This window comes from Anabas testudineus, chromosome 8 (assembly GCF_900324465.2).
Source record: "Anabas testudineus chromosome 8, fAnaTes1.2, whole genome shotgun sequence".
NCBI classification, from domain to species: Eukaryota; Metazoa; Chordata; class Actinopteri; order Anabantiformes; family Anabantidae; genus Anabas; species Anabas testudineus.
Genome location: NC_046617.1, coordinates 19,478,164 through 19,505,895, shown reverse-complemented (window position 1 = coordinate 19,505,895; position 27,732 = coordinate 19,478,164). Strand labels below are relative to the sequence as shown.

At 44.1% G+C, this 27,732-nt stretch overlaps 1 protein-coding gene across 2 annotated transcripts in view; it reads right to left on the bottom strand.

Annotated features, from left to right (window-relative positions):
- LOC113152389 (glutamate receptor ionotropic, NMDA 2B) overlaps nt 1-27,732 on the bottom strand; it is a 105,805-nt gene that overhangs the window by 59,046 nt on the left and 19,027 nt on the right. For both annotated transcript variants that reach the window (XM_026345617.1, XM_026345625.2), the window contains exon 4: nt 16,579-17,220. In XM_026345617.1, coding sequence (XP_026201402.1) covers nt 16,579-17,220 — 642 coding nt within the window. The remainder of the gene's footprint in view (nt 1-16,578; nt 17,221-27,732) is intronic.

Below are 27,732 nucleotides of genomic sequence, written 5' to 3'. Positions count from 1 at the left end.
ACCGTCTCCCCTCCTTCTCGTCCTCTCTTTTTTCTCACCCTATTTTTTTATTCCCTCCATATGTGGAGCAGGACTCAAACTCCCAGCCTCTTTAATGCGCTCTATCTCTGCACTCCGTTCTAATTGACCCTTTTCGTTTGAATATTTTATCTCCGCTCTCTCAAGAAGTGTCCGTTAATGTGAGTGTGACATTATACAGAGCACATTACACGACTGGTTTTTCATGGCGTGGGTTTGTCCACTTTGTTCCAAATCAGGGAAATCTTAAAGGTTCTCTTCCACCTCTGTTAGTTTTGTGTTGTTGAGCATTGTTCTTATACACGGGTTCTCTTTTTGTTTTTAATAATGCACACGTTTCACACCACTACTGATCGACAGGTGGTGGCAAAACATGAGGACAAACATCGCAATCCAGCACTAAAAAGCTAAAAATGATGAAGCATCAAACAATCTTTGGCAGGATGAGAGCAGGTGAAGACAGTCACAGAGTCACTAGTTTAAATCTGAATCTTTGCCCTCTGCTCTTCTTCATGCCAAATAAAAATCCTAAATATGTAAGTTGCAGAAGAACTCTTGTTCTTACCTTGCAGCACTTCCTGTTGTGGCTAAAGGACCCAGACAAAGAGGTCTAGAAATGAGCCTGCGTGGTGCCATTCTTTCCTAATTTAGCATTTCTATTTTTATTTACTTAGATATATTAGATGGTATAGAGTTGAATATGTTCAGGTATTTTTATGATATGTTTTGGGTGGAAATATTAGAGTTAAATTAATTGTAAACGTGTCCTCAATGGGAGAAGCCAACCGGGTATAAAAAGGCTCCAACTGGAAATAGTAAAAGTTTAGAAGGTTCTGCTCCGATGCCTGTTTAGTGTAGTCAGTGTCTCCCTCCTTTGGGCCATGTGGTGTGTCTGTACATGAACCTTTCTGTCACATCACTGTGTCTCCTTCTCGCTCTGCCATGTTGTTTTTTACCTTGCCAAAAAATTCCACCCCCACTCTCTCTGTCTCTCTCTCTGTCTCTCTCTCTCTCTCTCTCTCTCTCTCTCTCTCTCTCTCTCTCTCTCTCTCTCTCTCTCTCTCTGTGTCTCTCTCTCTCTCTCTCTCTCTCTCTCTCTCTCTCTCTCTCTCTCTCTCTCTCTCTCTCTCTCTCTCTCTCTCTCTCTCTCTCTCTCTCTCTCTCTCTCTGTCTCTCTCTCTCTCTCTCTCTCTCTCTCTCTCTGTCTCTCTCTCTCTGTCTCTCTCTCTCTCTCTCTCTCTCTCTCTCTCTCTCTCTCTCTCTCTCTCTCTCTCTCTCTCTGTCTCTCTACTTCCTTATTTCCTTTGTCAATCTCGTTCGTTCATGTACATGCACACACCTCTATCCAGGCATCAGCTGCTGTCCTGTCAGGTTTAGGGGAAGACAGGTGGAAAAAGAAACCGAGATGAGGAGACAGAGAGACAGAGGAAAGGAAGGGGAAGGGAAGGAGGACAGTGAGGGTGAGAGATGGAGAGAGAGAGAGAGAGAGTGACAAAGAGAGGTTGAGAGAGGCTAAGAGAGGGAGTGAAATACTTCTAATTCACAGAGACAGGTTGCGTTTCCGTGGCAACGTGGTTTCCATCGTAACAGTCGTGCTAAGGATGCCATTAGTGGGGAACAAAAAGAGAATGCCACTCGCCGCTTGTATGGAGCGGGCACACACACACACACACACACACACATACACACATCAGTCACCTACATGCGTTTATGCATTTTACTACACACACACACACACACACACAAGCACTCATACATAATCACGCATAATCTACACACATGCACCCACCCACACAGCGCTCTGTTCCCCCCTTTCAACTCACAACTCAACACGCATCCTGCTGCCACTTCCCCACTGCCCACACAGGAACTCAGACTAATACAGACTCCTATTATCACCACACTTGTTTCATATTGATGCATGTTAGTAATTATGAATAGAGATAGAAACAGGATATATGTCCAGTATATTATTGTACAATATTGATCTACGGCTGCTTTCAGCACTGAATCCTACATGAACTACATTCATGATTATTAGGCTCATGTGATGCAGAGCAGCTGGTCTCCATCTTAGCGTTTGTGATAAAAAACTTTTCATTTCGTTTTATATCAGGTAGTGACTGAAAAGGCCGACAGGAGCGACCGCTGCTGGTGTTTGACTTATAGTTTGTGAGCTTGTAAGCTTTTCGAAGCTTTGGGGCATTTCCTGTTTACAGGGGTATATATTTTACAGTAGATATTTAAACAGCCTTTCACATGTCTTCTACACAACCCTACTGCTCTCACGAAAGAAGCCCAAATAACTTTACTTAAATATGCATATACTGTGCACATATTGAAAAGTACTCAGAGCAACTTAGGTCATTATATTGCCCAGACATACTGTATATACTAATCTGTCTCACACCTGCAATCACAAGTGCCAAATCAACACTTGGGCTGAGGCCAAATCAGCTTGAAGTGCTGAATATTCTCCAAAGAGCAGATTTCATATTCTCCTGAAAACCCTCATCCACCAAGGAGCTGGTGGAAATGGAGTGTATACACATTCTGTGTTGCAGACCTTATGTCCAGTTTGAGCATTCTGCTGGTTCTCTTATCAAAAACACACACACACACACAAGATGTGGCAGAGAATCCATTTGTAAATAGCCAGTAAATGAAGCAGACTAAAGTAAGGAGTGTGAAGGTCAAAGCAGCGGCACAACGACTGCAGGAGTAAGAAACAGATACCTTCTTCCAATATTCATGTTTCACAGAGAAATGCTGAGTGAATGAATAAGAGTCGGGCAGAAAACATTTTTCTTTAGTATTCAGGAGACACGTTGATAGTTTGTTATACAGAAGGCATGCTGCTGACCCTTTGCATCACCACTCAGTGATACTCAACAGCATCTTGATAAGTCTGACAGGATGAAAGAGCAGAGAGGAGGAAGCAGTGGAAGAGTTGAGCTTTTTACCTGCTGGCCATGTACGAAAATGGGAGCTGATATTATTAATTGTTAATTAGGTCTTACTACTAACTATAGCATGGTTTAATAGATGACTGCAAACATTTGACTGGATTAGTAAAACTGTGGGGTAATTGTGTAAAATGAGCTGCTAAAATGTGCACAGTTGCACTCTCTAAGCCCTGATACGAGACAGTATGTTGATATCACTATAGGCAGCAAGCATGTTGCTCGCTCTCTGCTTTGCTCCAGGGCATCAGAGACAATAACCTAGTTTCCACTGCGGGGCCGAACAGCCAAACAGAGCTTGTTCATAACCAAGTGCGTGTCCGTAAAATTTCATCTTAAAATAAAATGTGATTCGTTTTGTTCTTTATTGCCAAAAGAGATCAAACAAACAAATGTTTAAAGTGGTTTCATTCCAAAAATGAGACGGAGAAAAAACAAAAACTGGGGAGCGCTTTTATGTAATGGCATCAAACTAAAACACATCCAGGGTTACGACTGAGCATTTTCAAATGAAATCCTTGCACTATAAATAATGCTCCGCTCTTATATTTACATTTAATCATCACCCCCCAACCTTGTGAGAAAAGTGGTTGAAGCTGCACGTGCTGTGTGCAGGTACTATAAGGTCATCTGCAGAGGCTGTAATGTTATCAGGTGTGTGATCCGGAGAATCATGATGTTGATACCAGCACGTTCCCAACCCTCGGCACTGCTCTGGGACACCAGAGATGTTTTTCTACCATGCAGGAACAGACTGTTATGCCCATATACTGTAGCGCTGCAGAGCTGCAAAGCTGTTCACATCCATATGGGTCAGGTACAACACTCAAAATATACATATACAAAGGCAGGTTGTAAGTCAATATGCACTGGAGTGTGTGCAGCAGGATTTTTAAAGTGTCTCTGTGAGAACTGCATGTTTCGTGACCTTATCCATTATCAGCACAAACAATTCTGTTGCTACTGTCACAGAAGTCAGCAAGAAACATGCGAGAGAACTTCTTTTGAAAATAGAGTAGCTCTAAAACAGACACGGGTGGATAGTCTTCTTGATAACAGAAGCTCCTGCAGGGTGAAACAGAGAAGAGCAATGCTTGTGCCCAGAGATAGCTGAGTGGTTAAGTCGGCCACCCCTGAAGCCTTGTGTGTCCCCCTACCGACCTTGGATCAAAAGCTCCCACAACTTTCTCTTCTCTGTGCAACTCTCTGCTTTTTAGAGTCTAAATAATCCAAACAACACAGAGTGTGTACTCATATAATTGTGGTTTTCAAATGCGATTGAGGCAGCGATGTTCATTAGCATTTAAAATAAAAGGCGATATGAAGGGGGTGTACAGGACAAAGCAGAAACTCCACATGAGGAACAAAACTTTGAAGACACAAAATCAGAAACAATGAGGCACCTACACAGGGCAATCACATCACACTGAAGGGCTGTTCTAATTAGCTGTGCAAGCTCAAAAAGACATCTGACAGTCAACATTTTAAAATACAAGCGATGTGATTTACATAACTTTCCAAAATTACAGGCTGAGCGCTGAAAACACGCTGGTGAGAAACTTCATGCAAAGTCTGACCCCAAGATATTCACTGAAAGGAAGGGTAACTGGTGGATAATAGGAGACCACCACATGTCTGTGGCCATTAAAGCTGAACACTGGAGGTCACTTGCAAGATGCATGATTTTCCAATATGGGTGTAGCTCCTGGAGTACAGTTGGATACTGCATTTGTACTCCTGAAAACAAAGTTAAGGGTTTACTACCAACTGTGGCCCTTCATGGTGGAGCTATTATGTTCAGGAAACCATGTTGAGGGAGTCATTAGGCCCAACAATTGCTCTTCATGGTCGCATAACACCCAGTGTATACAGTGATATGTCTGGGTAAATGTGTTTTTTTTTCCCATGATGTTGCCATATTTCAAGATGATAATATCCTCACACGAGAATGGTTTCATGAACACACGATGGAATCAGACAGTTTGTATTGTCTCTACCCCAAACATTCATATACATTCACCTACACTCAGTGCCTACAGCTCGGCTGCAGCGACCCAAGGACGGCTGAAACGATTCAAAGTCAGAATGTGACTCTTAATCTATTCTCTGTATATCTTTCTGGGTGTTTTTTTTTTAATTCCTTGATACACCGCATATTCAGCATTTTGTTTTGTGTGGTCACAAATCATCACATAGATCTTATCGTACAAGCAGGTACAAATTCTGTTCTCTCTTTTAGGGGAGGTGTTTATCTGTGCTGCTGGCATCGTTTACTGAGATAAAGGTTCAGCTACAGTTTGTTGCAGAATGTACTTGATCGAAAGTGATGCACAGCACGCTGTAGGTAGGTGTTACTATCAGCTGGCCCTTCTCCAGAACAAGGTGAGAATACAACACAGGGCTGGTCTGTTACTTCCACATTCTTATCTAACAACAAAAACTTGGCATAAGTTGGAGGAGCTATACACAGAGTCTGCAGCGACAGTCTCGTCTGTGTCTCAGTGCTTAGATGCACAACACAAATATTCCAATGTCATGGATTTTAGAGTTGCATGTTAGACCAGTATTTCCATAATGCTTCCTCTTTGCCATTAAGGTACTTTTAGAATTACGTTTAATATGTAAAAATACTGTCAATAAAGGCAAATGGATCTGTTGATGCAGGCTTATAGATTGTGTGTTTGCATGCATGAGTTTGTTTCTTGTTGTTGTGGAACATTGTGTTCTGTTTATTAGCATATTACATTGTTTAAAAGCCCCCCCTCTGCGCCTGGGTGCCTCATGCCAATAAAAGTCTATTAAGCCTGTTTGACTTTGCTAATGCAAATCAGTCTTTGACAGGGAGCAGAGCGACCAAAGCTCCAGTATACCAAACAAGTGTCTGACACAGGCCTGATGTGATAGAACTAAAAAAGGAACTAATGCAAATATGTAAATGCCCTGAGGAAGATGTTTTATTGACGATGATGACTGATAAACTGAATATGTTAATGGTGATAAAGATAATGGGATCCCACATAATAAAGTGACCAGTTGCAAGATGATGACGGAGATCTTGGCTAAACGAGTTTAGCATGAAGACTGGAAACAGGTAGAACAGCTGTTGCTGGACTTATCCAAGAAATATCCAGAGACATGACCCATTTAACATATGCAATGTGTGTTAAATAGTGAATTTTAGATATAACCTGCTGCTAGCATTTTGATTAATTGTGTGACTCTTCCATATCGGCATGCAGGGCTCAGTTCAATCAGTGATCGACACTCAAAGTTCATTCAGTATCAGCATAAGATAACCAGACAACCACGTACTGCCTACTGTCAAATCCCTAAAAGCTGGGCTGTGTGCTGCCCACTGCAGAGAACATCATGTATTTCACTTTGCTGTTACTACACTGAATAAATAGCTGGAAGTTGTCAACTCATGCATGTATATGTCAGTGTGTGTCATGAGCTCCATTGTCTGTGCAGGTTTTGCAGCTAAAACAGTCCAGGATGACAAACTGTGGTGTTCTGTTCGTATAGGATCTGCAGGACTTCCTTATTTAAAAATAACCCATCCATGGGACTCATTTGTCTATTTTAACTGCCAACTGGACCTAAGGTTCTTGAAGATGCATCACCTTTTGTGACAGGTTGAGAGTCTCAGCTATTTAACCTCTTAACGACTGTCCAGCATGTATGAATGTGAGCAGTGAACCGGTTGAATGTACAGTACTGTGCAAAGGTCTTAGGCCACCATTAGATTTGTTTCAGCGATGATATGATGGTTGTATATATTTGATTCAGACTATGGAAGGATCAAGATGCACATGAAGCTGATGGATGCTGAACCAGGTCCTTGCTGGACTGAAACTCTAAGCTTCTCATCAGTTGTGACAGGTCCTCCACTCGTCCTCCTCCTCTGTATCACTCTAACATGTCCAGTTGCTCAGACATCTGCATCCACAGTGTTAAAATACTTTTCACTACATCCTGGATCCATCACACAACAATGAGTCATTTCTGTTTCTGCTTAAACGTCCACGGAAAGCGACACAGTTTAAATTCAAACACATGGTGATCAATGCAAGGATGAGGATAATGAGCCAAGTGTATTCACACTGTTTTGGCAGTCTAGGTTTTCATGCTGTACTCAAAGTATCCAACACAATAACGCTGGAGGTTTATTCTTCATCTCACAGTATTACTTGTCAGATCTGACTCACACGTCTGTGTACTGTATCTCTAAACGTGTTTGTGTGGATGCTGAAGGCGTGTAGGTCGACGTGCGAGGATGCACTGCAGGCCTGTGGGTAAACGCAGGCAGACAGAGGGAGTGAAGACTAAAGAGGAGGTGGTGTTTTCTGTAATTTAGGAGAACAAGAGGAGGGAGGGGGAACATTTACATTCATCACAGGAGCTCGCTGCACCTCACATGACATGAGAAAGAGAGAGGGGTGGAGGAGAGCGCTGAGCATTCGAGATAAAAAAAGAAATGTAGTGAAATGTCTATGAACACAAGAAACGGGGTTCTCAGAAGAAAGCAAATATAATATTCCTGGGATTTGTTTCAGGCGAGTCTATCTATGAACAACAGTAAGATAAAAACAGAAGCGTTTGTTCATAATTACAGAGCACCTATAGACAAATTATACCATTCAACATAATTCACTTGTGACTCGAAAACAGAAAACAAAACAGAAAAAGGACTACAGGGAACACGAGTTTGCTCCTGTGGCTTCATTATAAGAATCTTATAAACTTCTATCTGTAACTACTACTTTACTGCACGGATACGGGTTCTGTGTGTGTGGCGTTCCCACCTGGGAGAGGTTGTGCAGTAACAAGGGTCAGCTCAGATGGAAACTCTGACACCTAAGGAGATTGGATTGTGGCCTGAAGAACATACAGCACAGTGTGTTTCAGTCTTATTTTTCTACAGTATGTGTTTGGATGTTGTGCTGTACTGTAGGAAAGGTAAACAGGGCTTATGTAAGCCTGTGTGTGTCCACAGTCAGCACAGAGTGTCTAGGTCTGAATAATGTTTATACTGTAGGTCAGCAGGAACACATATGAACATATTGAACTGATGTATAGGCTATTGTGTGTGTCTGCCAGTGTAGGCGGCTTTGTGTGTCACAGCATGTGGCTCTGATGAGGGCCAGCCTGGCACAGCACTGCTGAGCAATTGAGCGAGCACATTGTGGTGTTCGCTCACGTCTTTCTTCTTCCTCTTCCGCATCTCGGCCTCCTTCTCTCTTCACGCTGTCTCCTTTACGTCTTTGCCTTCTATTTCCTTTCCTTCCCTCCCTTCTGTTATTCTAATTTCCTCTCCCCTCGCTGCCTTCGCTCTTTTCTTCCATCGATACAGAGACTGTAACACACGAGGCCATGGGTGAGGCGGAGCACGGACAAAACAAGGGCAAACATGAAGACAGCAAAAGGTCTTAAAAAGAAACACAGGAAACTGTTACAGCACTTGATCCAGTTTTCAGAGCCGGGTGTTAATTCAGTATTTTTAAACGAGTCCGATCTTGATGATATGATCATATGTTAGAGCGGAAATCCATTAATCAGTTAGTCGATGTGCAGAAAATGTATCTTAATAATCAACTAATCATTTATCATTTTTTCAAGCATGTTCTTGTTCCAGCTTCTATACTGTGACAATGGTTTTCATTAAACTAGTAATAAGATAATAGAAGACATAATCTGAACTTTTAAAACCTGCTGTTTAAATTCTTAAATCTAACAACAATGTTTGACTTTCAAGTTAGTTTCAAGTTAGTAAAGTTTTATCTGATTTGTGAACAATGCATCGTCCAGTTAGTTGATTTTACTCATTCACAGCAGCTCTGCCATCACATCTCTATATAAATCATGTAATAATGTAATAATGTTCCAGTTTTGGGTGAAATTGTTTTAAATGTACGAATTTAATTAAATGTTTTTATCTGAGTTGATTTTTTTGGCATTTAAATGTGCTACGTAATGTAGGTTTTAAAATCAATATCTTGTTTAATTATTGTGATAACCTGGTGAATTACCTTCATCAAATGAAGTATGATTAATCCACACTCATTATATAAACATGTTATTGCACTGGAAGAACAGCCCCTCTTTGAGTTTTGTGCTATCAAACTCAAAATCTGATTCTGTAGCACAAACTATGAAGCATCCGAGCTTTTCAGCACTGGTTTCATTTATAATGTTGTGAATCCAGGACTGATTTACACACGTCCAAATACAACTCATCCCACCTTCGAATGGCACTGTGATCTAGACTGACTTCCAGTGGAGACAAAGTGAACTCTCACTTTATTATATTCTGACAGGAACACAGTGGGTGTTGCATGGGCTGAATCTGTGACTGTTTACAGGACGTTCACACCAACGGTCAGAGAGAGATGGAGGTTCATAACTGGACAGACGAAAACAGTTGGAGGGGAAGTGGTTGTGTTAAAGGTTAGTGTCCAGATTAGACAGGGTGGAGCAGCATGTCTGAGCCATTTGTGGTGAGGATAGAGGGGTGACAGTTAACTAGAGTCCTGAGTTTGTACTCTCCTCTCCTCCATCCTCTGTGTGTATGCTTTATAGAAAAGCACTGACTCATCTCAGCCTGTGATAGAAGTCCATCATTCCCTCTCCACTTCTGAATCAAGCTGGAGGCAGGTGGAGATAAGGCTAATAAGGGTCCCAGCAAAGGCCTGGTCTGAGATCCACAAGGGAATAAGAGGGGAGGGTGTTGGGGATGGGGAGGAAAGGTGGGAGGACTTTACTGTAGATCATAGTGGTGGTGAAGGGAAAAGAAAAGTGGCAAAAGAAACAACTAGACTGTTTGTATCCAGAGGGAAAAGAGGAGCAGAGGAGGAGAGGAGAGATGGAGGGAGGGGAGAAGCAGTGAAGTATGAGGAGGTGGCACATACGGGCATGTCCAGAGGGACTACGGAGTCTGGAGTGGAGGGGTGGGATGGAGGGGAAGGTGTGGTTGGTCCTGTACCAGAGGGACGAAGAGTGAGAATGAAGGAAAAGAGGCCACGCAGGAGGAAAAACAGAGGGGTGGGGTGAGAGTGAGAAAAGAGGTGAGGATGTAAGGGTGGGGTCCATCAAATCCTCTATTCTACCATCTTCTACTCATGTCTGAGCATGGAGAGACACAAGAGGCTGAGCACAAGACTTCTACCACACCCTCCTGTATAAAAAGCTCCAACACCGGCAGAGGGAGGGGGCTGTTGACCTTCATTTGTGGCAGCACAGGCATAAAAGCACAATGTCTATGTAAATGGGGCTTTGGAGGACTGTGCGCAAATGATGTTACACTGGGATTTGGATGATCAACGTTTGTTGGAGGACTCTTGAACATGCAACATGCAAGAGTTTGGATGAAGGCAGCTGAAAAAGCCGAACCTCAGTCCGACCCTGATCAGTCACCTCAACGTGTTCCTGTTCATCGTCCATCACCTGAACACTGTTCACAAGAATCCATCACTGTAATCGTGAACGTGTTGTACAGCAACTTCAGTTGACTTCAGAGTCCGAATCATGCTGGACTGAAATGTGCAAGACGTTCAAAAGGTCACCTCTGCTCATCCACCATCGTCGGTGCTGACAGTGCAGCCTGTCTTTCCTACATGCGTGTAGGACGTCACGCTGGACGTCACGCTAAATGTCACAGCTCTAATACTGGAACCTGGTAACTGTGTAAAAAGGACACGGAGGCAGCATTTTGACAGCTTTGTTAGAGTTTGGTGTAAATATGTCAGGTTGACTTAACAGCAAGACACCTGGATCGCTGTAGAGCGGGATGGAAGTGAGACGAGTCAATGGGTGAAGACAATGAATTAACCACTGCACATCTGGTATGAATCCGTCTGTCTGCTTCCTGCAAGCTGCCACAAGATGAACCAGACCTTTACCAAACAGCCTCACTGGTGAAGACGCAGGGGAAGATAAATTAAAGCAAACAGGTGGAGACGGAAAAGCCAGGAGCATTTTCTGTTCATCAAGCAGCACACTGAAAACATCACATTTTGTTTTGCTTTTGTGATGACAGTGATTCTGTAAAAGCCTGTTTATTATCATTCCTAATTATTTCTCTAGTCTCCCTTCAATACACATCACCACTGTATCTGCCCAAGTTAATCTGGTCCATGTTCGATGTAAAGCTACAGAGCACAGAAAGGACAGAGACGTCATTTGAGATGGAAAGAGGCAGTGAAGTGAGGCAGTTCAGGGAGGGTGAGGTATAGAAAAAAGTTATGGGGTGAGTTTAAAAATGGCCACATTCTAAATGGCCGGAGTAAATTGAGACCAACGGGGTTGGAAAATAGGACACATAAATTTAGGACTTTCAATATTTCTCCCCTTCCTACCCTCCTCTCTCCCTCCGTCTCTCTCGATCTTTCTCTCTCCAGAAAAGGGGAACACACACAGTGGGTTGTCACATTTTCTAAACCAGGACAATGAGAAGGTAAGAAGAGACTAGTAGTGGGACATTTCCCCCAAGCCATGCTGCACCAGGAAACCCAGTTCGTAGCAATGTTAACTTCACCGACAAGAACTATGACAAAAAATCTTCACTGATGACCTATTTTTCAGAACGAATTTTTTCACAGCGAAAACTAAATAAAAAGTGTCTGACACGGATTTTTCATCAACAAATACACACAAAATAAAAACGTGAAAGACGAACACATGGACATCAGGTAATTATCGCCTTAATGCAAAGTGTCACACGAACAAACAAACGAACGAACTGCAGCAGCGGTGAAACTGCTCCTGATCAGCAAACGCTAAAGTGGCCGTGACACTTCTAGGTCTATATCACCCACAGTAAACACGAGCTTCTGCACAATCCTTTGTTTTAAGAAGATGATGCATAACAATAATTTCAAGTTTAAATTTATTTTTAGGTGTTTGTATAATGTGTTTAATGAACGGTTCTAAAAGGTTCCAGATTAAGACATTTTGCAACTGAACAACAAACACGAGAGGCAGCTAGAGACACACAAACACCAAAAACTGCTAACAAAGGCACAAGGGAATAAAAGTGGACAAAGGGAGCAGTGAAAAAAAGGGAAAGCGAACATATCCAGGATGAAAGGATGGATCAGAAAGCTCTTACATGGCGTTTACTGTGCTTTACTGGACACAACAAAATCCATGAATGAACTAAACAACTAGGGGAAAGAGATGTGAAAGAGACAGGAACAGAGAGACACACACACAGAAATGCAAACAGACAAAGAGAAACACAGACGTCAGGCAAAGGAACACTCACTTTTAATTCTCTTATCATTTACAAATGCTCTTAATTGCGTCTCTGTTCTAGCAAGGATGGGGCGCTGCCAAGCCGAACAGCACATTACATTAATAGAGTACAGGACCTCAGTGATTGCTACAACAATAGGTGCAGTTGTAGGACATTAATTGAGAATATAAATGCAAGCACATTTATGTTCCGCACACTGGGCTGAAACCCCGCGAGGACACGGTGATCAAACAGGCGATTTCTTTGTGACTAAAAAATTTCCCTCCAACTGTGGGATGAACACATAAATGTAGATTAGAAGGGGAACATGTTCCATCTTTGGAAAATGAGGTATGGACATTAATTACTCCTCTGAAAACACCCCTATGCTGTGATTAAGCGGTTCAACTGCCTCACTTCGCACACACACACACACACACTTCCTCCACAACAATTATCCCTGGACACAGTTCAACACCAATCCTACAGTACGCTATTAGCAGACACACACACACACACACACACACACACACACACACACACACAAAATCGTTCTTTTTTTTCCTTTTCCTTACAAAAGACTCGGACACCCACAGGCAAACGACCACATTTGAAACGATGAAAAGCCTGAATTATTTGGGCAAATGTTAATTGATCGCATCCTGCTGTTTTGTTCCTGGAGAAGGCTGCCAGTTACACAAAAGATGGCGGGGAACAGAGTTGTCGCCTGTGTGTGCACGCATCCCTATTGTTGTTGTGTCCGTACATGTGAGTATGTGATGTTCATTGTGCAGCTACATTTTAGCACTGCTGCTGTTCTCTATTCAATACCCCAACACTAATTGCCTTTGTAGCTTTGTATTTAGAAGAACGTGCCTGTGCTGTATCTGTGTGTCTGCCTGCGTATGCACATTTGCACGTGTTCTCGTGTCATGTTATAGCTTCCCTCGGGTCATCAGGATTGGCTGTTTTCTTCATTAATTGCAGATGATCAAACATTTAAATCCTGCGCACAAGTGGATGTCGTCTCTCTGCTAATCTACAGCAGCAGCAGCCTCCACTCACAGATTAGCTCACTATTCATATTGTGCAGCGGCCCTGGGGTGATCAGAGACAACTACAGCTATTTGTACCAGTACAAAGCCATACCTTCTAGACAAGCTGAGGAAAATGGTTCTCCATGTTAGAGTCTTGATAATATGAGCATTAGCCAAAGCTTTAGATCATACTGATTACTGCAGCCCAACAAACACTGTAGAGGGACGACTAGCAGGGTGGTGCTGGAAACCACTACTGACAAAAGACTGGCAAGTGCTGCCATGTTGGCCAGGTAACATGAAATTCACAAACACACACTTTTAAACTGTTGGATGCTTTCCCTCTCTCTTCTCCATTTCCTCCTCCTCCTCTATCATGGCCTGTCTTTCACAGATGTGGCTACAGCTGCACTCCATCCATCTTTTCTCCTCCTTCATTTAGGCTGCGATTTCCTGAGAAAAGAGGCAGCTTCTCTTCTTCATGTACCGTCGGATCCGTTGGATAGATGGCGATACGCCTGCTGCTGCACTGTCACTCTGCCTTCCCTTCTCCCGGTCTCTCTCCTGCTCTCTTTCTTAGTCATGCAGCCGTGCACTCAGTGCACTCATCCTCTTACTTACCGCCCAGCTCTCCCTCACTGATCTTATTCATTGATATAGATGTGAGTGGCCTTTGCCTCCATCCATCTCTCTCTTTCTCCCTCCTCCTCCTCCTTCTTCATTCCTTGTTAATAGCAGAGCTGTCTGGCTTTGTCCTTCCATCCCTTCATCTATCTATTCTCCTACTTTCTCCTACTTTCTCTTCACTACCAGTAACTACAGACACTTCCCACTGGTAAGTTGTGTGTGCAGAAGCAACCACTGTGGTAACTGTAGTCCCACTTTTTTTATGGCTTTGCTACTTCTCGACTTTTGTTCCATCCCCAAGAGGAATTGTTCTAAAAAAAATCCAGTTTAGTTGTTGTTACAGATGTCAGAAGAGTCTCAGAGAGATTTTTAAATCTTTAGTGACGATACTGGACTGGATTGGAGGGCTCCATCTCCCACACATGATGCTGCCCTTAGCTTTGTTTCTAATCGCCTCAAATACCAAGTACCTCTCACTCTAGATGCAGATGTGAGCTGAACAATGTTATTCTGATTAAACATGAGTCCTCACATGGCATTACAGCAGTTCAGAAAGTACATTTTATGGAATTATCTTGTACAGTTCCTGCAAATTCTTTTCCTATTCAGCCCACACTAAAAATCGAAACGCTGTATTCTCCGCCTCCTGTGTCGCTCCCCGTTATCGTCGTTCCTCGGAAGTGTAATGAAAAAGGAGGGGTTGTCTTGCCAACTGTAATAGCAGTATTTGGCCTTCAGACGTGATGGGTGTGTGCGAGCGTGTGCGTCATGTTGTGAGGCCATAAGATAAACACCTCATAGTGCAGCCCCAATTTCCCCAGTCTTCGTCCGTCCATTTCTGTGGATGCTCACTCACAGCCCAATTTTTCTTAAGCTCTATGACTCAACTTTTCCTTCTATCTCTGCCTCCTCCTCTCAGCATCTCACTTCCATAAACATTTTTCCTTCCTCTCAGCTTGAGCGGTGCCAAACTCTGTCTCTCCTGCTGTTGACACAGTCCTCGTCCTCTACCCTCATCTGTCCATCACCTCTACCTGATCTGACCAAATCCCCTCAAATAATTCCCACACCTCCTCCCTTCCCTGTTTGCACTCAAAGTTGAATTTCTTTCACTCAATCTCATCCTCACTGTCTCAATTTCTCCTCTCCCTCCCTCCTCTGATCCTTCTCTATCGTATTTCCGCCACTCCATTGTCTCAGCCCATTAAGCAGACACAAATCCGTTTGGAGACTGAGCCTTAGCGCAGCCCCATCCTCACTCTCCTGGGCCCCGGTGCAGCCAGGAGGAAGCTCTCAGGAGATGCAGACTCTGGCTTGTGGCCGGGGAAATCCATTTAAACCTCTGCCACAAAACACTGCTCTTTCCCGCTGCCTGGTGCACTTAGGCCACTTGTGTTTAATGAATAATACCACCGCTGCTCACACAAACACACAGGCCCATGCATTCCTCCACTATCACCCTCTTCCTCCCACATGACTCCATCTTTCCAAGCACATTCACAGGAAATACAGAAAGAATTTTAGGAACCTGGGGAATGTGTACGCATTTATAAAAATGTATGAAGTGTACAGTTTAACATGGGATTGGAAGGTTCTGGCCATTTCTCTCTTCAGTGCAGTAATAAGAGGGAACAGATAGAAGAGCTTCAGCGGTGGCTGCTGGCCTCGCCGTGTCACTACGACTCATGTCTCTGCTGATACAACGACCTGTTGACTCCAGAGGGTCAGTAGACAAACTGGAAGACGTTGATGTGCCTGAGATGAGACTGGAATAGAATGGCAACCAAGTTTTCCATAGATAGAACAAGTGTTGGAAATGACTATAAATAGTCTTTACTGGTTTTTATTTAACGCAGCTGGATAAATGTGCAAGTATCAAATGAATGAGCTGATTTTGTGCAGTGGGGTCCAAGCCCAGATCCCACGCGGACACAGATAAAGCAGCAGCAGATTGGTTTATCCCATTAGGCAAGGTCTACTAAATAGGCAGAGATCTAACTCTCTGTTCTGGTGCATTCTCCAGCTGATCCTGTCACTGGCATCAGCTCTGTTGGCAGTTTGTGTTTCAAGTCAGACACCGCAGCTTACCCTGCCTGTCTGTCTCTCTGCCTGCACCCAGAGTTCACAACGATGCAGTATGGCAGTAAAGGAGTTGAAAAAACTCTCAGCTGCAGCCACACCAGTCAAAACGGCCTAATGGGGCTTCTGGGAAGAGTTGATATCAAGAGGCCAATGCTGTAGTTATTCATTCAAGTTTGCTTCTTTGTACCTTTTCTTTTGCCATCAATGTAAATTCCTGATGAATCTAAGCAGGAATCTAAGAATCCTTCTGTTACATGAGGAGATCCTGCTACTTGTCACAAAACCCAAACAAGCCCATGGAGCACCTGCTCAAACCTCTGGTATTTTAAACTGAATAAATATTCCCAGAGTCTTTACATCCACCTTTTATTAATCTGTGTAGAAATAAAATAATACACCTTTAATTAACAGTGAATAAAGGTTTCATCTAAAAATGTATTTTGCTAATATTTTCAGACTGCTCGGTCTAGAGTTTGTCTCTTCCAGACAATTAGAACTATAGTGATGGTGAAGCAGGAGTCGTCTTGTTTTGAGCAGTTAATCTTTAAAAAGGTTTGCTGTAAAAGGAGGTCATTTTCATTTTGACATGACCTGCACTGTGAGACTTTGAGTGTCCTACCTTAGCAGCCATGATCATGGATGAGCCCCCACGGACTCCGAGGATGGGGATATGGGTCTGAGCAGAAATGAAGTCCAGGATCTGTGCAATGGCCTCCTGGTCAGTGTCATCCCCAAACACCACACCCTGCAGCCAGTGCTCCGTCATAAGGTCACAGATGCTCTTGATGATGCTTTTCGGGTCTGTTTCATTCATGGTCAGCACCTCCACATTGGGCGCCATGTGGAGGAAGTCCTCCTTCTCCCGGGCCCCAGCCAATGCCACCTCGCTGGAGTTGCCCACCAGGACAACAGCGATGCTGAGGCCACGCAGGATGTTGGGCAGGGCCATGTGGTGTGGAGGAGGCTGGGGGATGGGTATGTAGTGGCCGCCGCCACCTCCTGCCCCGCCCTTCTCTCTCCGTGAGTGGCAGGCCGGGGGCAGGTGGAGAAGGCAGAGCAGCAGAAGGAGGAGGGAGAGGCAGAGAGAGGCGCTGGTGCGGCAGTGGATCGATGGAAGCGGAGGTGGATGTAAGGGTCGGACTCGCCTCTCTTGTTCCTCTGTGACCGAGGAGGCAGAGGAAAAAGCCCCGGCATGGCCGCAAGGTGGCAAGGGGCTGCAGCAGCCACAGACAGGCATGGTGGAGGAGTGGGAGAGTAATACCTGGAGAGGAAATCGGGGGGGAGGCCAGAAAGAGATGGAGATTGAAAATAAAAGGGGGAGATGGGGGGAGGGGGCGAGGGAGGAATTTGATAAAGCAAGGTAAAAAATGAAAAATGAAAAAAGGGAAGGCAGGAGATGGAGAGAGAAGGAGACAGAGGTTAACATAGCACCAGGCAACACTGATTGAATAAAGTGAATTGCCAAGAGGCTACATGAATCAGTGCATATCAATGTCAGTCCACGGAAACGGGGCAATGAAGGAAGAGAATTCAGAAGAAGACGGTGAAACCTGGTGGAAAACGACATCTTTAAACACACAAAGAAGGACGATAGAAGAGGTCACAATTGGCACATAAATAGTGCACAAACACTCACATAGATACACGGTATGAGAGCATATGGCCCACATATAATCTCACGCAGATCAATAATTCATGTGGAATGCTCTGAAGCAGCATTATTGTATATATTATGGATGACATAAACTCTCCCTCCAGATGAGATGCCGGTGTATTGATAGCAGAGGATAACAGCGAGGAACAGAGGGAAGAACGAAGGAAGTCACACAGGGAATGCAAACCAGAGAAAGGGCAGATGGAGCAAAAGACGGGTGCACGCCAGCTCCGACTGATTGACAAACTGTCTGGAGCGAGATGAGCGACACGCTGAGACACCGACAAACTGACTGATGCCGAAATAGATTAAGTGATTGACGCCGGAGGCGCTCGGAGCAACTCACACGGCTTTGATATGATACCCGCCCTCCTCCCTCAACTCCTATTGGCCTAGTTTAGCACTCGCAGTCATTTGCTGTCCATCTCTCCATCCCTCCTCCTCCCTCCCATGTTCTACTTGACCGTATCTCTTTCTCTCTACTCTGTGCTTATTTACAGAGCTTTTCATTAATGGGAAGAGGGGGAGGGTGGGGGGCAAAAGTGTGTGTATGTGTGTGTGTTTACATCTAGCGAGTGAGAGGGCGGGTGTCCTCCTGAGTTCGTCTGCATATAGCTGGTGTAGGTGTACAGTCGGAGGGAATAGATGTTCACTCCGGGTTTGTGGGCAGAGATGTCCAGGACGACGGGGGTGTAGTTGCTCATAAACTTGTTCTGAGTGGTGCATTGTGTGTATATCTCATACATGACTGCTTTTAACAAGGCGGATGGACGGTACAAAGAGGAACAAAACCACTAAAACAATAAGCTGACAGCTAATAAGACAGGAAATGACAGAGAGGAAGATAAAGCAGGAGGGAGATTGAGAGAGGGATAAAGGGATGTATGCAGAGATGACAGAACAACTTCTTTAGGGGAAACTAATTGCTGGAGGTTCGTCAGCTCTAATTACAGGTCCCTGTGTTAATAGTCAATTGCACACCACTCTCCGGGAAGGATGGAGAGGCGGGAGGGAGGGATGATCAGAGGCACTAGGAGACAGAATGAGATGGAGGGGGGGGGTGAGAGGAAACGTAAGAGTGTAAAACGAAGGAGAGACGTGAGAAAGATGAAAGGAGAAGAAGAAAGGAGCAGAGAAAGAGAGACAGAGGGATGGAGGAGGGAAGACAGGAGAGGACAGAAGAGAGAGATAGAGATGCCCTCTTTGAATCTGGACTCTGTTTCCATGGCAACAATTAAAATAGGCCTACAGTACAAGTGCACATGTACAGACACACTTGATGGACACACACACACACACACACACACACACACACACATTTTGCAATAAGTATTGATCACGTAAATGCTGCTGTACCGTAGCGCTCACTCCGCTCTGTGTCCTTAACGTGGGCGTTTTTTAAACATTCCTCTCGTGCACAGATCAGCATCGAGACCTCTGACACACTCACACTCCCACCAAACTCCCAGTCACACACATGCATACAGTACCCTGCAGTCGCACACACACACGCCCCTGAGGGTACAGATTATATTAACCAACGCACTGTGTAACTCAGATGATCATTCAGAAAGATGAGGCCATTAAAATGTCCCACAGTGAGTCAAAGCACGTCTCATAGAGAAATACAAAAGGCGCATGTTAAACTGGAGATTGCACGAACAAGGTTATGACACTAAATGACCCCATTTCCTCGTCAGCCTGCCTTCGCTTCTCACCCACCATTTGCTCTATTAGCCACACCAGCGCACACAGCAGCCATATCAGTTACACACGGGTGGACCACACACACACACACACACACATTTTCCTGCATTTACTAAACCTTTCTTTAAATAGAATAGGTCTTCTGAACGCACATGCACTAAACGATTATTCGATTAACTGAGAAAACAATCAGTAGATTCATTGAAAAGCTGTTAATTGCAGCTTTTTGCTGCCAGTTCTTCATCCTAAATACATTTTCCTTGTTTGCGCCAACTTGGACGTGCTTTGGGGAAATATTGCTTACAAGTGACTGCAAGACACCGTGCTAAAAACATAAAGTCGAGAGTGTAAGTAATTGGATACTCGCTTGTTTATGTGCTTCAGCACATTTGAAATAAAACCCTGGTTAAAAACTACATAAAAACTTTATGGACATTACAGCTCCAGTATTTTAACACACACGTTTTTAGGGGCTCAGAAGTGTTTGGTCAGATAAACATTAAGTTACTCAAATTAATCTTCACCTTCAACAAGTACTGTGCAGCTGAACTGAACTGAGATCAGCTCTGGATATTCCGCCTTCGTGCCAAAAAGCTGGTCGGTTGCTTTGGCTTTACTTCACTTTTTTACATCTAAGTCTAAACCCTCAGTGAGACACATGTGAGAACCAACATTGAAACCACAAGTCTTCTTTTCGTAATCCAGTCTCTGTTGTCTGGTTAGAACTGCTTCGGCCTCTGTTACCGTCCAGATGCATCAGCCAATTAGAGGTAACAACAGTGTTTAAAGTAGATTCCCACCCCAACCAAGAAAAAACAGGTATTAAATGGACCCAAATGGACTATAAATGGATTAATAGCCATTAATGACCGTCAAGGCTAACATGGCTTATATTGTTGGAGTGGAGAGTTGACAGAGCAGAGGATATGAGACATGTCCCTTCTTTCAGATTTTTTGGAAAACTATAAATCACACAGTCATAACGAGCAGGAAGCCCAAGGTAGAACCTCTGCGTGTGTCAAATGCAGCGGTCGAGAACAAACAGAAGCTGCACACACACATAAACAACCCGGAAAATCAGCTCTCCAGTCAATCAAAAGCAGCTTCTGTGTCCTTACAGGTGAACCAACAGGCAGCACATCATTCCAGTTCTGTGTTTAATATATGTGACTGAACAGCACTCTGTTCCAATCACAACATATTCTGCTCTCACAGTAATAAATCCACACAGGACAGGAGGCATTACTGCCAAGAACGGTTGGTGCCCTTGTGGATAGTGTAAGTGTGTGTGTGTGTGTGTGTGTGTGTGTGTGTGTGTGTGTGTCTAGTTGATGAATTTGGTTTGAAAGGTTGTGAACAGCACTAGCAGTGGCTTGCTCTCCCTAATGCATTTTTAGAACTGACATTTATGGAGTTTTTCTTTTTTTTTTTTTTTTTTGTTAAAATGAAAGCTGGCAGAAAAATGCAACCTCGCTGCTAATCTTTAGCGATGAGACGGCTTTGATTTGAAATTGTTTCAACAGCACATGACAGTATCAAACAAACATTCTTCACTTGTGCCGTAGCGTTTCAGGGAGGCGAGCCTCTGCTGCCCTCGGGATGGGACCAGGACACATGGCGCTGTGGTCGCTGTGCTGCACACTGACAAGAGAGAAATCACCTGGAAATCGCTGGCAACCCTTCGATATGCGAGAATATGAAAGAACGCTCGGCCTAATGTGTGAACTCATTATAAAGTGCTCTAATAAATATTCATGCAGCCTGTCTGTACAGCCTGCTGTGGATGTGGAAGGTGGTGTGTATGAGTGCGTGTGTGATTATGTGTTTGGACCTGTGTCTGTACATGATGTTCTGAAGCAGCCACTCACCAGCCCCCTCACCGAAGCAGACCAGCCATGCTTTAAAGTCACATGTTCGTGAGGCTCCAGGACCAATCTACTGTCATAATAGTGACTATTTCCAGAGAGAGGGGACGTTGAAGCGCCCGTCTCTCTCTTCTTCCCCTCTTCCCTCTTTCAGCATTTCGGCTCTTCTAACAATACTTCCTCTCAGTTCTTCCACTTATCTCTCTCTTGTGCTCACACTCTCTCATCACCCTCTTCACATTATGTGCTAAGTGTCAGGTTTGTCGATGGTGTTATTTGCATGAAAACTGGAGGACAAAGGCGACTGGCAATTTTTCACATTTATTGCCTGGTTTGATATTTAGGGGGACAGCAGAAGATGGCACTGAAAGACAATTTCTCCCTAATCTCTCTGCATGACTTCAAACCAGCTGTGGTGCATGTACATTATCTTAACCGCTAAGTCAGGCGTGGTGTAGCGGCTTCATTTATCCTTTTAATTGAAATGAGAATGTCAAGATGAGAGGCTCGTGTGTCAGAAGCAGCAGAATAAGAACCAGGAGCATGAAAAATTGCCTGTTACGTCAAACCCATGCATACTTGAGGCTACTGACGAGTAGAATTCTTTTGTTGGTGCCTGCTTGTGATTTCAGACAGGATCAGATGAGGAGGAGAACCTTCATCTGTGACTTTTAGCGTTCTGCAGGGAGACTGCAAACTCTAAAGACTCTAAACTGACTGCAGCAATCTCATGTTGTTGAGCTGTTTGGCACCACATTGTGCTTTTCTTTGTGTTTTAAGGCTAAAACCACAGGTGGCACCTTGCCCTGACCCAGAACAAGTGCTCGCAGGTGATGAAAGACAACGTTACCTGGACAACCTCTTTGAGCACACAGAAGCGAGACGCGGGGGCGGCTGATCACACTTGCCCAACCTGTGGTACCGTGGTGGGTGGGAGGAAAGCAGCGAACTACCCAGGGCCGAAAACTGAAATACTTGTGTTTGCCTTCAAGGCTGTTTAAGAGTCATCAGAAGGATTGATTCTCCTGTGAAGGTTCTGAAATCAGCTGTTTGATCAGTAAATGAATATGTGGCCTTTGAGCTCTGGATATTTAAGACGTACAGATGTTAGTTATATGTTGAGTAATTACAACAGGAGAACAGCAGCGGGGGCAGACTTCCTGTGCATGAGATCCATCATTACGCCTCTGCACATGTTTCCTACTTTATTTATAAGTTGAATGTGTGTGTGTGTGTGTGTGTGTGTGTGTGTGTGTGTGTGTGTGTGTGTGTGTGTAACCTGATGAACAGCTACAAGGGATTGAACAGTCAGTCATTTAATCCCTTGTAGCTCTACAGCTTCCCTGCTTGTCTGGGTCTGCAGTGGCCCAGGTGAGCTAAAGAAACTCCCTCTGCAGTGACCCACAGAGAGTCGGTCCATGTTCCACGGAGTCATTATGGTCTGGATAAGATGCATGTGGTATAAAACTGAATCTCTGTGGGCCTTCCTCTCCAGCTGCTGCTGCCCCGGTGAGAGAGTCCTGCTCCAACCCCATCAATATCATCCACAGGTCTATAACTTTATTTTCCAGTTCACTCTGGCAGAAGAACAAAATGTGCTTCAGGCATCATCTGGAACAAACTATTGATTTAACATTATTTATATATTTGTTTGTATCCTTCACTTCACATATGGAGGCAGATCTTTGTTATATTATTTTGAATGTTTTGTTTCTACTGGTAAAAGTAGACGTGTGTAGGGATTTGCTTCCATATGTGTGCAAAGACTTTCTGGTACTAGTCATATGTTAATCAGCCTGTTTAAATGCACTTTTTGTGCAGATTGGATGTGGTACAGAATTGAATAAGATGAGCATAGAGCAGTGTAACGTTGTCTTTCAGTCCCACACTCTCTGTAAAGTCAACTTCTGAACTGATAAAGAGTTTAAGAGCTGCACAGGGATTAACTCCTGCTATTACACTGTTGTTTTTGCCACTCTGCTGCCATTTTGAATGGTATCTGTGCTTATATTACAATAAAACAATTAACTATTTTCTAAATATAGCAGACATGTGGACTACAAAGGTAATAAAAGTTATAAGTTTCACTCATCAGTGTATAGTATTACTGGAGAACCAGAGCCTGTGGTTGCTTGAGGGCAGTTTGCAGGAAGATGCCAAAAGAACAGAAGGCAGTGGCAGGCGCTGTGTGCATTTATAAAACCATTATTGAATGCATCATAACTTCCAAAATGTACAGGAAATCGCTCCTGAATGGACTTAATATGACCAGCTGAAAATGATCTGTACTTACTGGCACAAAGCCCCAGTTTAAGTCTGTACATCTTGTATTGGATGCAGGGTAAGGTAAGACAAATCATGTTGCTTTTAGCAATTACAAGACAGCATGAAGTGGCTGTTCCTAATGAATTAATAACATTATAAGGACCGTAAAATTCTAGCTGGCCTCCAGCCAAGGTTCTGTGTGACTGTATACAGTAGGAGAAGCAGTTGAAGGAAAGATTGAGACTCAGCTGTAATGTGAATGTAACTAAATCTTATTTTACATGTGGTTTCTTGCACAGTACAGTGGACGGCTACACTATAGTCCCCCAGCTCACAAACAACATGTTTGATATCAGATATTCTCCCAAATTGAGTAACCACAATGCTGCACAAGCAGAGTCCAGCGAGTCCTCATCCCAGCCACGAGTGCTCCCAAAGGAAACGGCACAGCGTGACAGGATGAGTGCAGCAACACTAGAGGCCCAGACCTGCTTGGGTAATTTACAGGGCAGACACAGTCACAGTGTGAAGCGTTTTCTCATTGTTTCCTGAGATGTGGCAGATGTTGAACAGGTAGACCGGCCTGCAGCTGTTTGATGATGTGCTGGTTCTGCAGCGGAGGGAGTCAGACACAGAGATAAAGCCTGATCAACTCATTCATCCACACACTTCCATCAAGCCAGGGGGTCAAAGCGGAGTGAAAACTGTTTTGTCTAGACTCAGGTGGTGTGTGTGTGTGTGTGTGTGTGTGTGTGTGTGTGTGTGTGTGTGTGTGTGTGTGTGTGTGTGTGTGGGCTCTGTAGGCTTTGTTTCTCACCTTCCTCCATCTACCTGCTAACACAGCTGTACATTTCTGCATATCCAGCCTCCTATAGATACAGAGACACTTCAGACTGACAAATGTGTTTTGACATTACTCAGGCAGATAAGCACTTGGTCTCTAGGATCTCTCTCAGGGACACGTTTCTATTTACGCCTACTGCGCCTCACAGAAGAGACGCTTAATCTTCCCCATGATTTGTGGCTTCAGTGCAGAAATCCCTCTCTCCACTCGGTGCTCTTTTCCCTCCTCCGTCCTTGCTTTTGTTTCTGTTTCTACATCTACTTGGCGTCTCTCCTCATCTGCCTTGTATAAGCTTCACATCTTCAGTCCGTGACATTGTGAAAGACCTTTACACTTTTCACTTTATGCAGCAGACTTCATTGTCTACTGAAAGGTAAACCTAGGGACAGGAAGAGTACGGTGAATTGAGTGACCCCCGTGCCAATAACAGCGCTGTAATCACTTTAAATGTGTTTTATTGTCAGCTTTTCACAGATTAGAGCCTCAATAATCTGTCCTCTTCCATCCATCTCATTCCAAGATGTTATTTTTGGCACCAGGATCCTGCCTTTTTTGGATTAGTACTGTAGGTGTGCAGGAGTTTTTTTCTCGTCTTTGTAGGGCTGAGTGTGTTTGTGGGTGTCCTACTGAGAAACAACAAGACTGTATAGTAAGGTATCTGCACCACTCTATTGTGTGGGAAACAGTGAATGTTCTGCTTGTTCAAGTGGAAATCAACATCTCATGGGTGCAAACCCTGAAATATGCTTAAACAAGAACACGGCCTAATCCAGTGTCTCCCATGTCTGTCAGCACAACACACACATCACTAACCCAGCAAACAGGACATGTCTGTTTGTAGGGAATGTAAATACACAGCAGCAATCTTCAATACATTTTGTGCTTAATGGTGTTTCTTTGCTCCATTCCTCTTCAGTTAATCCACCTTCCCATGTGTACTATCCTGACATAGAACTGTCTTTGCAAAATTCTGTGACTCAGTGACAACGAGGTTATATAATCTCATCCATCCATTTCACAGACCTCTCTAATTCATCCCACCTTAGCTAACGTGCTGAGGGAAACCTGTCTCCTCCCTCTCCTCTCATTGACTGATGACTTTCATTTTCAGCTATCATCCCTGTTGCTAATTTTACACATTTCAATTAACTCTCAGGTATTTTTTGTACGGGACTTGCTATGATTAGAAGCTGCACATGGATGGATCCAAGCCTACGATACGGCCATTTTCTCTAGGTTCCCATAACATATAACATATTTAGAGAATGTGTAAAACTGGGAATTTTTTCGAGTGTTGTTTTGTCGCATGATTATGATAATTTTCTTGCAGACGTGAGGCTGTCACAGTTGTCTCTCTCACAGTCTTCCCAGGCTTGCGCAGCGAGCGCCCCTCCACTGCGGGATGATGATGAGACTTCCCACAGGGATAATGACATCTAAGAGCGTCTCTCCAACGGATGTCCCCTGGATTTAATCCCAGCCAACGCTCAGCCTGAGAGAGACACGCACCCCAGAAAAGAACAGCAGCGCTGCATGCAGACGCACAGACAGACGGGAAGGTTTGCCAGACCGAGTGGCAGCAGCGGCAGAGATACACAAAGAGAGTTAGTCTGGCCGGCTCACCAGCAGACATCCAGCAAGAATAGAAGCAGACAAGAACAAACAGAGCCACAGGTGAACACCCAAGCATAGTGGGTAGCACCAGAGTAAAAGTGGTCTTCACAAAGCTAAGACAGCTTTTCTAAACCAAGAACCCAAAGCGTACTACAGATAAAAATGCCTTAGTGAAGCTGGAGAGTATGCTCTCCCCCATCCCCGGGATGAAAGCAGGTTTTATAAGCACCTGTTCCTGGAAATTCTCTCTGCTCTTGCATTCACATCACATGAGTGGTGACAACACGGTAGAGAATCGATGTCGTCAATAACACCTGTGCAAGCCTTCCACCACTTCAGATCACGTTAAGCTGCTTATTGGTGATGAAAAGTAAAACAAATGGTCGATATGGAGAATTCATACAAACAGGTGGAGGTCATCTGGATCACAAGCTGAGGTACAGTAAAATAATTATTGTAATAGTACGTTTCCAATAAAACACCTAAACAAACTACCTTACAGTCAAATGTAGAGCAAACCATCAGGATATCTGTGTGTTGATGCAGATGCACAAAGACAAGCCCACATTTGAACTAACTTTTCAAACAGTTCAGTAATGCAAACAGCAACTGCAAACAGTTTGCTTATAAATATTCATGGATGCAAATATAACCAAATGGTGGCACCAACTATGGGGAGCATGTGTAAAAGAGGATCTGACTCCAGCTCAGGTCAGGAGACCTCCAGAGCCTCTCTGTTCCTGTCGCCATGGCTACCCGGAGGACTCCATTTGTAGCGCCGCAGTCAGCGGAGTGAATCGCTCCAGTACCTTCAATTAGCAACCCATTATCATTCATGAGTTTGTTTGTGCAAAACTGTAAGATTGAATTCCAGTTAGTCCTCCCTCCCTCCATGCACTCGCCCACTGATAAAATGTAAAGGGAAGCGGAGGCGGCAGTGGTACAGCGGTACGGCGCCAGCCCCGTGCTCCGTTCCAGCTCAGCCGCCGCGCTCCATTGGGCTAATTTCTGCTCCGTCGAGGCCTGGCTCATCCCCATATCTCCCCAGGATGGTGTCAGTTGTACTTGCAAGACACGCAAAGGTCATAAATTAGCAAGGGCCCCTTGAAGCAGACATTCTGTTAAGCTTCAACCTGGTGCTACTTCTAAGAGGAGCTTTGAAGACTCACTATTTTGCATATAAATGTATTCATAGATTTGGTTTTATTTATTTCATTTGACAGTATAGCGCTGCTGTTGTCACTGCTCTGTGATAGTGAAAAGCTGAACAGCAGAGCTGCTCCCTCTCTGGCTTCATGAATGGGCTTTTTTCATTTATCACGGACACGGAAACGGATTCACGGCTCATCCAACATGACCCGTGGACAAAATGAAGCTGGTACCATCCAAACACTGGCTGCTCTCTCTTCTCTGCTTTGATAGGATCATCCAACCCAACACAGACACAATTAAAGGACCCAGCAGCTGTAATGCTGTGTTTCTGTCCTCCTGCCTCTTTGGTGTGATATAATAGTGGTGACCCCAGTGGTGCCAGACCCTCCATATTGACTTATTATATTTATGCAACCGCTAAGCTCCTCAGCTGCATCACAACACTGTCAGGTTTCAGTAGCTGTGCATGGCCAAGGCCTGCTGTGGACACTCTCAATTTCTAAAAAAGAGAGCGAGTGCGAGAGAGGGAGGGAGACAGAGAGTAAGAGTCAGAGGGGGGAGAAGAAGTGAGGCCTGTATATTTTATTCAGTGGCAGCAGAGTACAATTCATAATCAGAGCCGACTGATTCACAGTTTTAATTAAAAAGTAGCCTCATAGCGCCGGTGGTAAC